At 38.2% G+C, this 13,288-nt stretch overlaps 1 protein-coding gene across 1 annotated transcript in view; it reads right to left on the bottom strand.

The window, feature by feature from the left end:
• Positions 1–12,237, bottom strand: part of LOC134582681 (uncharacterized) — a 50,530-nt gene extending 38,293 nt beyond the window's left edge. The window contains exons 1-5 of the mRNA XM_063439331.1: positions 12,114–12,237; positions 10,547–10,876; positions 9,258–9,560; positions 8,948–9,067; positions 8,738–8,781 (exon numbers count right to left, since the gene is read on the bottom strand). Of these exons, the coding sequence (XP_063295401.1) occupies positions 8,738–8,781; positions 8,948–9,067; positions 9,258–9,560; positions 10,547–10,876; positions 12,114–12,237 (921 nt within the window). The remainder of the gene's footprint in view (positions 1–8,737; positions 8,782–8,947; positions 9,068–9,257; positions 9,561–10,546; positions 10,877–12,113) is intronic.
• Between the last annotated feature and the right edge of the window lie 1,051 nt (positions 12,238–13,288).

The raw sequence follows: 13,288 nt of genomic DNA, 5'->3' as shown, positions 1-13,288 counted from the left end.
GCAGTCTTTAATAAATCGTTATCTGTAAGCTTGCCTTTCTTCTCTGACCTACGCCAGCTTTCTGGCTGCAATCTACCACATGACGGCACAGCAATTTTACATACTTTAGCAATCTTTTCAACACCTTTAACCATCTCCTCTCCCTCTCTGTCTTCCACTAAATCACATGCAAGCCAGCCCTTACTGGGCTTACCCAATTCCTGCCCCATATTCCCCCTTCCCCTACACCAGCGTCCTAGATATAGGGAAAGAAAAGGAAAATGAACAAGAACGTCTACAATGCTCGACTGCCACTCAAGGAAGGGTGAGCCCCCCCTCAAGTGCGTCTTCCCAAAACGTAGACTAGTCACTGAATCCGCCTACCCGGGGTGGTAGACACGGATTGGAGCGGGGGTGAGAAGTGTGTGACCAATCACTTCTCTATCAAGAGAAATAGGAGTGGATAGAGTAATAATATAGGAAGTGTAGAAAAGGTAAAGAGGTAAGGAGTAATCCTTAGAGACAGACACAGGAGTTTGAATGACTCCCAATTAAACAAACAAGACAACAATACAATTGAAATACAGTGCATGCATCACAGTTCAAATAAAATCAACAGTAATCCCTTTCCTCACTCCCGTAGTGCCCCTATAAGACCCACTTATAAGTCTCACTACCACGTGGTGCGGGAGACAAGCAATGCCTGCCTGAATCCCCCTCTCCACAAATAAAAATAAGGAATGCCCCCAACTCAGCACTCAGAGCTGGAGGGTTCCGAGGTCAGGAATGCCCCCAACTCAGCACTTAGAGCTGGAGGGTTCCGAGGTCAGGAATGCCCCCAACTCAGCACTTAGAGCTGGAGGGTTCCGAGGTCAGGAATGCCCCCAACTCAGCACTTAGAGCTGGAGGGTTCCGAGGTCAGGAATGCCCCCAACTCAGCACTTAGAGCTGGAGGGTTCCGAGGTCAGGAATGCCCCCAACTCAGCACTTAGAGCTGGAGGGTTCCGAGGTCAGGAATGCCTCCAACTCAGCACTTAGAGCTGGAGGGTTCCGAGGTCAGGAATGCCCCCAACTCAGCACTCAGAGCTGGAGGGTTCCGCCGCTCTGCAACAGAGCTACGTGCACAATGAAGCTAGCTAGACTATCAAAGTGACACAAGAAGGATCACAGGAAACTATGAGTCTACACAGTCTCCACAGTTCCAACACACCTCTTTTTCCATACAGCCACAGCCACGAGGCTCCTAAAAGAGGTAAACAGGCAAAGAAGACCCCCAGGAAAACTTCCACAGGTCAACCCCCCCTTTTTCCCTACAGCCACAGCCACGTGGCTCCTAAAAGGAGTAAACAGGCAACAGGACTCCAGGCAAATCCCCCGAGTCCACCCCCCTTTATCCCAAAAGGGGCAACAGACAAACACAGGACCCCCAGGCAAACTACCACAGGTCCACCCCCCTTTATCCCAAAGGGGAAACAAATAAACACTCAGCCCGGGCACTCACGCTATAATATGCCAATACAAACACACCCAGGCAACAGATAGACTAAATGCAGGTAAACAAATGAGTAATGAGACCCCGGGCAAGATATTACCTGTCTTTGATGTCCTCCCGGGAAGCAGTCACAGACACGTGGACGGGTCAATCAAAGGGGCCGGAACATACCGGTGGCTCTGCAGAAGTCTCTACCGTGTACCTGGAGGTGATCAGTCTCCTTTCCTTCCCCCCGGATTCCTCCGTCCAACCGCGTCTTCCTTAGGACGGCTCACCGGTCAGACATAGCCCGGGGCCCCACGTTGGGCGCCAAAGTTGTTATGGTACTTTTTTAGCAGTAAACAAAGATGTTTAAATGTCTATCTGTTCCTGTCCAAATTAAAGAAAATTGAATTGCGTATATACGCTGAAGTAATTCAGACTGACACACGGAGTTCAGGTTAAAATAACTTCGAGGAAATTTATTGGCAAGTGAAGCAAGAGCGGGCTCGCAGGCCCTTTTAAGAGGCATTTTGCGTCATCATTGATTATCAAGATATCAGTAAATAAACATCATTAATTGGATTAATTGTTAAGTGTCTGGGTTAGTGTCCACCTATCAATATAATTAATTGGCTCAAAAACTAAGTGGTTAGCTAAGTGTCCACCCACCGAGAGGTGGTATTGTTCTGGACACGGGTGGGGACAGGGGGCTCCAGCGCCATCTTCCCTAACATGAGGTTTACTCGGTGGAAAGGGGGGCTGGAGCGTCATTTTACACAGTCAGTGATGTCAGGTCTTGTGGTCAGGTGAAAGGTCTCTTATGAATAGAACATTTCATTAATACAGTGTTCTCATGGCCTTCAAATTATACTATGTTGCGAGTTAGGGGAAATTCAGCAGTTTCTTGGTTAGTCATGTCTTTATAGAAAATACAGTCTTTGTCCTTTGTATTAAATGTGCTGGGAAATTCTGTCATGTAATGTAGTTTTAAAATGGAGAAGTCAGGTAATGAGGACAAAATGGAGGATTTGTCCCAGTGTGAGGTTAAAATGGAGTTAGTACAATAATTCAGTACAAGTTCAATAAAGATTTTTAATAATTCTACATCAGTGTGCAGAGAGTTTGGCCCTTTAAAAAGTACGGAAAAAGGAGATTCAGGGGGGGACACATTCAGACATTCAAACTCTCTTGGACACAACTCAAGAAACACTTCCTGGACAATTAAAATTGTACTATTACTTTCTAACCAACACCACTTTTCTATTACATACAATCCAATATATATTAATCATACTTGCATTCAAGTTCCTGGGACTATCTACTCATCTGATAAGATAATCTACAACATAACTGGTAATTATGCTGGTTTTATTTAATTAATTTAAATTAATTACAAATTGACTTATAGCAGGAATATATATGCCTGGATAAATCTCGGTCAGATTTCAATCATTAGAAATCTTAGTTAACTAAAGAATATATGGTTATAAAAATTCCATTCCTGCAGGTGGAATAAAGATAACGATATATTAATGATAAATTTGTCAGATGTTAGCATGCCACATTTATCCAGATGTATTGAATTGCTCTGATATAAGATAGAGAATCTTATATGGGGAAGTAAGATTCGGCTAATGTAAAATCGGGTAGATTATTCTTATTGGATGGTTCCAGGAATGGTTAATGATCTGGTATGAACATTGCTTTAATTGAAAATTGCAACATAATAGGATATTATATTACCTGTGAGGATTGCAGCCACCATTGGAAGAGTTAATCAGTGTGCTCTAACTGTCAGCCAACGTTTTTATTGCTTCTTGCTGCACTGTTGTATTCTGTGGAATTCTGTTTTCTGTATGAAGTTGGTTTCTAAGTGAAGTGCCCTATCATAAATCTTGTTAAGTTCTTGACAGCTGGTTGCTCAGCCGCTGTATTGTGTTAAACCATTGCCATATTGTATGCCTATGTTATACTAAATATTCACTGATTGTCACGCATGTTACATATTATTATTATTTTTATTATTATTGTCACAATAAATTATATTTTTATAAAAAAAAAATTGTGATCACTGTGTGAGGTAAAATCCTCTAATGGCTTGCTCTAGGACCTAAAAGAATTAATATCGTGAGTAATTCTTAGCTTTATATTATTAATTTCGGGGTACAGTGCCAAGATATCAATTTTGATATAATAAAAATTATTAAATTAATTTTGATAGTTTTTATGAAAATATTATTTTAATATTTATCACCCCATAAATATCCTCACAAAGCTGATGATCCTTGTTCTCTGCTCACTTTGTATCACTGTTTCTAATTACATATCTTTCTGTCTGTATAATCACCCATGTCCGTTCTGTGTAATTTGTACAGTGCTATGGATAAGAATGCTCTATAAGAACAACTATATGAAATAAATACATACACAATCTCCTGTTTTACTGACCCCAAAACCTGTTTTGGTATTTTAAACACTTCGACCAATTGGAGATCAGGAAGCAGATCACGTCAGGTAAGACACTCCTATCTTGTTAACTTATAGAATGATGAAACTGGAGGATTTTTTTGGTTTTACAATAAATGTTACTGCCAATAACAGCACTGAATAAACCGTAAAAACACAGAGAACTTGTTTAAAGCTTTTTTTCCCCCTGTGATTCCCTGTTTTATTTAAATTGTTCTGTATTTGAAAGATTTGACTAATTATGTCTCAATCCAATTCCATTCTGGCTCAGCTGTAGCAACAACCAAACTGGACAGTTCACTGATTGGCTAATTTTCACTACATTTTGGTTCATGCGAATAATATTTCCAAAATCGTTTGTGTGAATGAAATTCATCAAATGAAACATCATCTGGAAGACTCTTCGACCACTTGAAATATATATATATATATATTTTTTTTCAAACTAATCAATTAGCCCAAACCTAAAAACATTTTCCGTGTTTAAAGGGATTCTCCAATATGTTTTCCTGGCACTGCAGGACCCTGTAGTGCCCCTCTCCCTCCCACCCCCAATTCCAAGTTGCTGAAGGGGTTAAAACCCCTTTAGTGACTTACCGGAGTCCAGCACCGATGTCCCTCAGCGCCGGGTCAGGCTCTGCCTACTCTCCTCCCCCGCCGGCACGCGCATTAGACCTCCCCATAGGAAACCCTTATACATGGCGTGAGGACGTCCAGCGTAGTTTTAAAACATTTTTCGTGTTCTGTGAACACGTAAGTCCCTCTAGATCATATTATATCTATTTGAAGTATTTGGTCCCAATAATATGTAGATACTTTCTTTCTTGTGTTTCGTGGTGCTTCTTATTAGCCCGTTCTCTATGTTCTATACTGAGCGCACATGCATTAACCCCTTAAGGACACATGACGTGTCTGACATGTCATGATTCCCTTTTATTCCAGAAGTTTGGTCCTTAAGGGGTTAAAAGCAGTCGCCAGACAGGAAACGAAAGTGACGCTTGATTGACATATGCGTCTCAGCGTGACACGCACACAACGCAAATATACTTCAGGTGGAATCCGTCTCTTCATTTTAAGCAGGATATTTAAACGGAGACTGTCAACAGAGGAAGAACATCCCTGAGGAAGTCCATAGGGCGAAACGTGTAGAATTCAGACGCTGGGGACTTACATTGCTGCATTATACCTGTTCCACTTTGAAGTGGAGATATGCCTTTTTATCCTGTTATCTTATAAGTGCAATTGTAATAATTTTTTACAATTTTTTATATATAATTTTTTATAATTTTTTATATTTTTATTTCTATCTTTTGGTCTCTTTCTACCCCTAAGTGTAAGATGACTTTTTCGATACTTTACTGAAGACTTCACCTGATTAAGGGTGATGTGTCTGACATTCATTTACCTCTTGTGAGTTTTCCTCATTATCATTGCGTGTCTTCTCTATAATATACATTGATCACACTATGTGCAGTTTGTATTTTTTATAGACACTGCAACCTACGTTCCCATACTAGAAGGTTGTATTATTCTTCGGTTATTATGGTTTTTTATTTGGCCTTTGTGGCCGCCCTCCATACAGCAGTTCTGCGCCGTCTGAGGCTTGTAAAAGCGCTCAGGCTGCGCAGCATGAGGAGCTGCACCGGTGATTCCGGGCACAGGGATCCGGCGCCCCCTGCTAAGGTGCGCCCTAGGCGGCTGCCTAGGTCGCCTTACAGGTAGCACCGGCCCTGCTGCTCACTTTGCAGCACTGCACCAGGAAGCACCTCTAGCAGCCATCTGAGTGGCCAGTGAAGGTATCCCTAGGCTGTAATGTAAAGACTGCATTTTCTCTGAAACAAATTGTGTTTACTGCAAAAAGTCTGAAGGGGATGATTATACTCACCAGAACAAACACAATAAGCTATAGTTGTTCTGGTGACCATGGTGTCCCTTTAAACACAATATCTAAGCAGGGACACTCTAAGCAACATTTTTTTTTTTTTTTGCTGTGTCTCTTTAAATGTAGAAATTCCCACTGCTGCTGCTGTGTCTAACTGAGTGCCTCAATCTTGGCTACCTGTATTGGCTGTTCTGGATTGAACTGGGTTTCAAAATAAATGAAACATCTCATGGAAAAAAAGGTTAACACACGTAGGTGATTTTCAAAAGTTTATTCACTGATGTAATTAACAGGGAAGTAAATATTCTCTTTAAATATAGTGACTTTAAAAATCGTGGCAGTGAATGCAGGTATCCATGGATTATATTTGTACACGAATACATTGAGTATCCTTTAACGCCAACATAACGTGCGTCATTACACAGTTTGAGTATAGAGTAATGTAACGTATGAACAGTTACAGCTACAACAAGAGTTAAGACCTAAACTTGATTCAAACTTACTAACAATAAACGCAGACTGGCGAGGGTGCTGCGCATGAGCTTACATACGAGAAGGGTCAAAGTTTGACTTTTTTCCAACACATTTTTCCAACACTTTCAAATTGGAAGGTTTTCTGTGACGGCGATGCGGCTCTCGCGTTCTTCCTTTACTTGGACAAGGTATTGAAAAATCCTTTAATTGCAAATGCACCTTTATTGTATTCCAAATAATATTGGTCTACTCTCCACTAATTTTTAGAATATATGTATATCATTTTTTGTATTTATTTCTTTGACTTTTCACTCATAACAAGCAAATCATTGGGGAGGAGAAAGTTAATTAAAAAAGGAATAAAACGTGGCAGAGAGAGTGATTAGTTTGGTGTATTACAGGAAATGTGGAAATGTTATCATGATATGTTGGTAAGCAATGATTTAGGGAGGTTATAAGATATTCTGGTTGCTGATCTATCAGTAAAGTGACTAGCACAGGTTTGTGTGAGTGGCAATACGTCAAACAAGAATTGGTGAAGAGAAATGAAGGGGACATGGTTTTGTTTTAAACTATAAAGGAAATGTTTAGCAATAGGCAGAGCAAATGGAATGAGCTAAATGGGAAATAAAGGATACAGGAAATAAAACATACAACCAAAATTCACGTTATATCAACGTATTAATAAATGTAATACAAATAGACTGCGTACATGTAATATACTTTTTTTCTACAAATTTGTTTCTGTAAAATAAACTATACAAGACTCATAGTTCCTGTATTTCTCTCTTTATGTAAATAATATTATAAGTGCTGTTTTTTATTTAATCCTCGTTGCACTCGGAGTAATCCAGATACATTCTTCTGTTATTATTGCGACGATTAAATACCAGTTCTGAATACGTTACTCTGTTCTGAAAATGAAACCAAGAGAAGATCAGTCCACATGAAACAATATACACAGGTCGATCCCTAACAGGACTCCAATCCAAGAATATTTTGGATAATTCCTGGAGTTATTGTGCTATGTCCATACTTTGTATCCATTCGTTTAAACCAGGGAATTCAAATAAGGGACTTCGTGATCTTGCCCAACTCCAAAACACTAATGTGCAATGCTAAATAAATTAATATAAATCAACAATACTTTCCCTTATACGTAGCAATAGGCAAGTCAGTACTCACATACATATAGAAAGATATATTTTCTATATTTATTTTGATATTTATTTTATTTTGTTATATAATAAAGTATACACTTACCTGTGTATCCTGACCTGGTATTCTCCATTTTGAGCTGGAAGTGAAAAGGGCGTTCCCATATTTTGGCAAATGGTCTAGAAACTTGGAGTCTTTTGTGGGCTCCAAGTAAACGTGAGCTTACTAAATACACAGCAATTTTATATTACACATTTTTATGATTAGCTTGCTCTCCATTTCTTTTATCTATTATAAGCACTTTGCTGGAGGGAAGCGGGCTGTAATCAGGAGACACTGTTGCCGCCAAAAGGGCACGGAAGCCTTTATGTTCAGAGCAATGCTTTTTAAAAAGGCTCTAAAAATTGTGAGCAGATATTATACACATTGCACTTACTTAAATTGTTACAATATTGCACTATTGGATAATTTTTATTTATTTTTACCACCTAAACTCTAAAGGACCTTTTCTGAGTCTCACCATTTAAACTGTGTAATTTGACGAGTATTTACAGAGAGCTGCTATATTTTTATATGTGTTTTTACCGATTGTTTTATGTAGGAAGTGCCACTCTATTCACACTCTCTTTACACTAAACCAGGGAATGTCCAACCTTCATCCTTGAACTGTTGTTTTACTAAACTACCCACTATCCTCTTCCATTCAACTTCTAAATTAAACACAATCAGCATGTGTGACCACACTGCATAATACAAGTTGAATGACACATTATTACTCAGTGATAGACTGAGTATTTAGCTTTCCAAATGCCAGATAAATTCCAAATGCCAGATAACGTACCAATAACACAGAATAAGAATACATTGACTTTTTGATGTATATTATACTGGAAATAATAATAGCAAAGTATTTAACCAGGAAAGGTACATTCAGATTACTCTGGTTTCCAAGTACATCTAGGGGTTGTTACTATCACCCAATTTAATGGTACTCATTTTATCTACCTCGGAAGGATGAAGGGCTGACTCAACCCTGCCGGAATTTGAACCTGCGACCCAATTAGCCCACTGAGCTATTTCACCGGCCTAATGTTTTCAGTTAATGTTTTTGAAAATGAAATTCACAGCGATATTAACCTTCAGTTACGGCTTAGGCTTTCCAACCCCTATGAGTGACTTCCCAAACGAATGTATGAATCTATTTCTTTTTACTTTACAAAAACACATCGATATTAAATTGCAAGCATATTAACCAACAATAACTGGTAAACCATACTAAGTTTATTAATTAATCGGAAATTTACCTGGGTATCGCTCTCTGATCCACTTGCATAATGTACTTTATTTCCTAAAAAATTAATTAAACTTTATTTTATTTAGAATACAAATCACAAAAGCACATGTATTATCATTTGCCTCTACACAATCTAATCACGCAGTAAGTTTATCTATACCGTGCAAAACAACCTCAATGAAAAAAATGAATAAAATACAGTTTGTGGACAGACTGTTACCTGATAGCTTGTAGGTCCAAGTGAGATGAGCGATGATTGCCGACAAGAGCAAGAATACTCCTACTGGGGCAAATATTAAAAAGTATAAACATGTGGAAGGATATTCTCCATAGGATTTATCTGTAGAAAGCCGAGAAAATGTAGTCAATGGGACAGACACCACTTGCTTTACATGAAACATAATAGAAAAGTGTTTGTCTGGATGTATCTAATCAGATAATTATACATTGTCTTCTTCAGCCTCCGATCCACCCACTATATTTATAATTTATAAAAAACTCCCACAGCTATAGAAGATTATTGACGTTACCTAAATCGGATACATTTCTGTAGACAGTGACAGCAGAGGAATTTAACCAGACGTCACATGACAGACTGTCCCCGCGATCCCAGGTGTCTCTGGGAATTGAGATGAGGTTAAGGAAAGTCCAGGTACCATCGGGATCTTCCATAGTGACCATCCTGCCCGTGTGATGGATCCCAGAGATGTTCCAGATCACACGGACCATGTGCCGAGTGTCACGTAGCACACACGCCAGCTGGATAGATTTGTCAGGGAGGAGAGTCTGGGATGAACCCAGCAGATGGACTGAGCTCTCTGAGGGAGAACTGTCTGAGAACAAGATGAATATTGCAGAGAAATAAAGTTAGCAAAGATGACCTAAGATGGTTTAAAATAATGCAAGAGTAAGTGCAGAATCATCCTTTTCATTACTTTCTTACCTTTTCGAGTTCGGTTTTTGTTTTTTGGTAAATATTACAAATTCCAAAATTACATTTTTGGTCATATACAAACATTCTATATATTTTGGAGATAATGGGGTTGGAAATAATTTCGGGATGTATTTTTGGGATTCCATGCGTGATGTCATTTTATTATAATTAGCAATTTTATTATGTCGCTAAAAATATCCCAGAGTGCCTTTGTGTATTTTGAGAAAAAAGAAACCAAAGTTTTAAGAACTCTTTCAACAACCGCTAACAGCTACGATAGCCATGTCCCTAGATTGTTACCCTGTTCATGATAAAATCCTATCTATACTAATCTCTTACATGATCTCTCCATGCTGTTCTCTTATTCAATATTAGATCGTTAAATATTATAAAGAGGAAAGCCTTATCCAGTTAGGAGTGCACAAACCCACATCCAAATATTATAAAGAGGAACGCCTTATCCAGTTAGGAGTGCACAAACCCACATCGAATTATTATAAAGAGGAACGCCTTATCCAGTTAGGAGTGCACAAACCCACATCGAATTATTATAAAGAGGAACGCCTTATCCAGTTAGGAGTACACAAACCCACATCCAGTAAACAAGGCTGTTTATTACCAGTTCCCCAGATTTTTAACTCTCAAAACCTGAAGATGGCTCCAACCTACATCTTGTGCAACGGTCATCCATGTTTATATCATTTGTAGATGATGCAATTAATATAATGCTGAATAAAATTGTAAGCTCTGTTCACATGACTTGTGTCTGCTTGACAGAAATATTGCTACCTGCAGTAAAACATTTTTGTTTTAGACTTGATATAGTTTGGATACAAGCTAAAAAGTCGCCATCTTATCATGAACTGATATTACAATGTATCTTACCTAATGCTATTAGGGTTGTCCCATTGCTAAATGAGATGCTTATTGTACGAAATCCACAGTAATATACTCCCGAATCATTCTTCTCCACGTTGTAGATCTCCAGGCCGATGCTATAGTTATCAGACATCACACAGGAATATTTATTTACTCTCTTATTGTCAACACAAGATACAATTAATTCCAGTCTTCCTCCCATTTTCTTATGAAACCAGGTGAAAATATTGCCCCCTGACCAGGGTATACTGGGGTAATAGGAAATCTCTGCAGTGCCCCCAACGTTAGTAACCAGGATGTCCTGAGATTGGTAAAAGGTTATCCGGCCAGCTGAAACTGGGAAATAAAAGTTTGAACTCACAGTTACATAGTAATATATCCTGATAAAAGACTCCAGTCCATCGTATCATACTTTCACATATCTGTCTCTCTGTTGATCCAAAAGATGGTAAAAAAGAACAAGTTTAAGCAATTTCACCCAAAAAATATTTGGGGACTCAAAGGATTTCTCCTTGTATTAACATGATTATTTCATTAAATAAATAGAGTATTTCTATCTGTCTGGTTCTATCTGGGCTGTATTAATTTCTGTGTATTTCTTTTCTTTCTTTAAGTTGCCAAGGTCACAGACATATAAAGACATGTCACCATTTTACCGACACTCAAACTCTATCACAGACAATACAGAAATAGCACACACTCAGTCTAGTGTTAATGTGTCAGACAATGGAATGGCATGGAACACAGACACATGGCTCCGTTCTTCATAGATAGATATACAGTAAAATGTATTTATTGGGTTAAATGACCCAAATGTTTAGAGATTTACAGAAATTGCTGAAATGGCAAAATAATCTCGGTGAAGGTAAAATGAAATGATTGATTTCCAGAAGGTTCTATTATATACTCCATAACACACAATTTATATATTGGTTTGTACATTAAGCAAGCCAAACATAAAGCCTTCTGTACGCACTATGGGTCTACCCCATATAATGGAATAACGATATTATATTACAGAAACAGTCCGAGGGAGAAAAATTTAAGTCTCAATTCTAGTTCTCTCTTATTCTCCATATGTGTCTCTCAACCATAAGAGGCTAAAAATCAATGCCACTGTTTAATTAAATCCATAAAAACACAAAGGAGACTGCATTATACATTGAATTAAATAAATCTGAGCATATTTGAATCACGCTGGAACCTAGGGTTTAGTAAATAGCTGAGCTGCATACCAGATATACAGAGTTAGTAAAGAGCTAAGTTATCTGACACACATATATACTAAAGGAAACAAACAGAGGGATAGATAGATAGATAGATAGATAGATAGATAGATAGATAGATAGATAGATTAGATAGATTAGATAGAATAGAATAGAATAGATAGATAGATAGATATATAGATAGATAGATTAGATAGAATAGATAGATAGATAGATAGATAGATAGATAGAGAGATAGAGAGATAGATAGATGCTGTTGTTCTCTACTTGCGATTTTATGCAATATATTAATATAATAATAATAATAATGCATATAAAATTTATATAAACCTGGGATTATTTTGTACCTTTTAAAAACACCATTAAGATGATCAGATTCATGGCAGTGTTGTAAAAGAGACGATCTTCAGACAGAAAGTTAAACAAAGAACCGTCTTCCACTTCTTCGTCCAGAAATGCTAAGATCTTCATGTAGATGTTTGAACTCCTCCTACTATTGAACAAACGGGCAAATAGAGAGGTGTTTTTTTTTTTGTTGTTTTTTTTGTGTTTACAGAACTAACAAAACCCACAATCTCACAACACCCACTTGACGACTTCAGGTAAACATGTGCAAGATACACTCACTGCGAACAGACAAAAAATTGAATAGCTTGCACTATGGGCAGAGCCCTCATAGGAACATCTTAAACATTGTACATCTCAGTGGTCCTATTCCATGAGCATATCCTACTGGTCTGAGTCATAGGGACTGCTGTGCCCCAATTCCCACTTTTTTTGTATGTATGTCTGGAGTCCAGACCAAATTATTTTTCGGTTGAGAACTCCACCACTATAGAGGCCCCTTTGGAGGTGACCACAGAAAGGCATAAATTTGAGGAGAATCTTTTCAAGCAGTTTAAGCAGTAAGTATTGCAGTTAGCATGATCATCTCCCATGTTAAAATCAGTGTAGGTCCCACCGATATTGGGGTACTTTGACATAGTGGTAGGCTTAACACAATATGGCAATATGATGGAACTGAATCCCCATATTTGTTTGATAACATAGGTTATTTTAAGTAGCCTTGTAAAATTTAAAACTGGATTTTTCTTTTTTTACTTTTTGTGTGCGTTGTTCCTTAATCTGTAAATGGATGTGAGGCTCAGCAACACCAGGCAGCCACTGTGTCCTGGTTGAGTCTATATTAGTGAGGGACAGTGGGATGTCTGCAGAAACTGTGACCAATGTGTCTGGATTAGAATTTAGAATGAGGAATCTCTAAAACAGATAGATAAGAAACCTGTGCATTATTTTTTAAACAAAAAGCAGATCTGAAACAGCTAATAGATTGTGCTATGCCTGGTCCCACTCAGGGACATATTTAATGAGTTTTCGGTCACATGTCCCATGGAAGATAAAATGTTCCAATTGTATAACAGTTGAGTAAAACCAGTTAGATCAGCCTCATACAGGAATGTTACTCTTGAATGTAGAGAGAATGTTACTCGGAATGTTACGTCTCAAACGTCTTTAAACAGAA

This window comes from Pelobates fuscus, chromosome 13 (assembly GCF_036172605.1).
Source record: "Pelobates fuscus isolate aPelFus1 chromosome 13, aPelFus1.pri, whole genome shotgun sequence".
In the NCBI taxonomy this organism is placed as follows: domain Eukaryota; kingdom Metazoa; phylum Chordata; class Amphibia; order Anura; family Pelobatidae; genus Pelobates; species Pelobates fuscus.
This window is presented reverse-complemented; position numbering and strand designations above follow the sequence as displayed.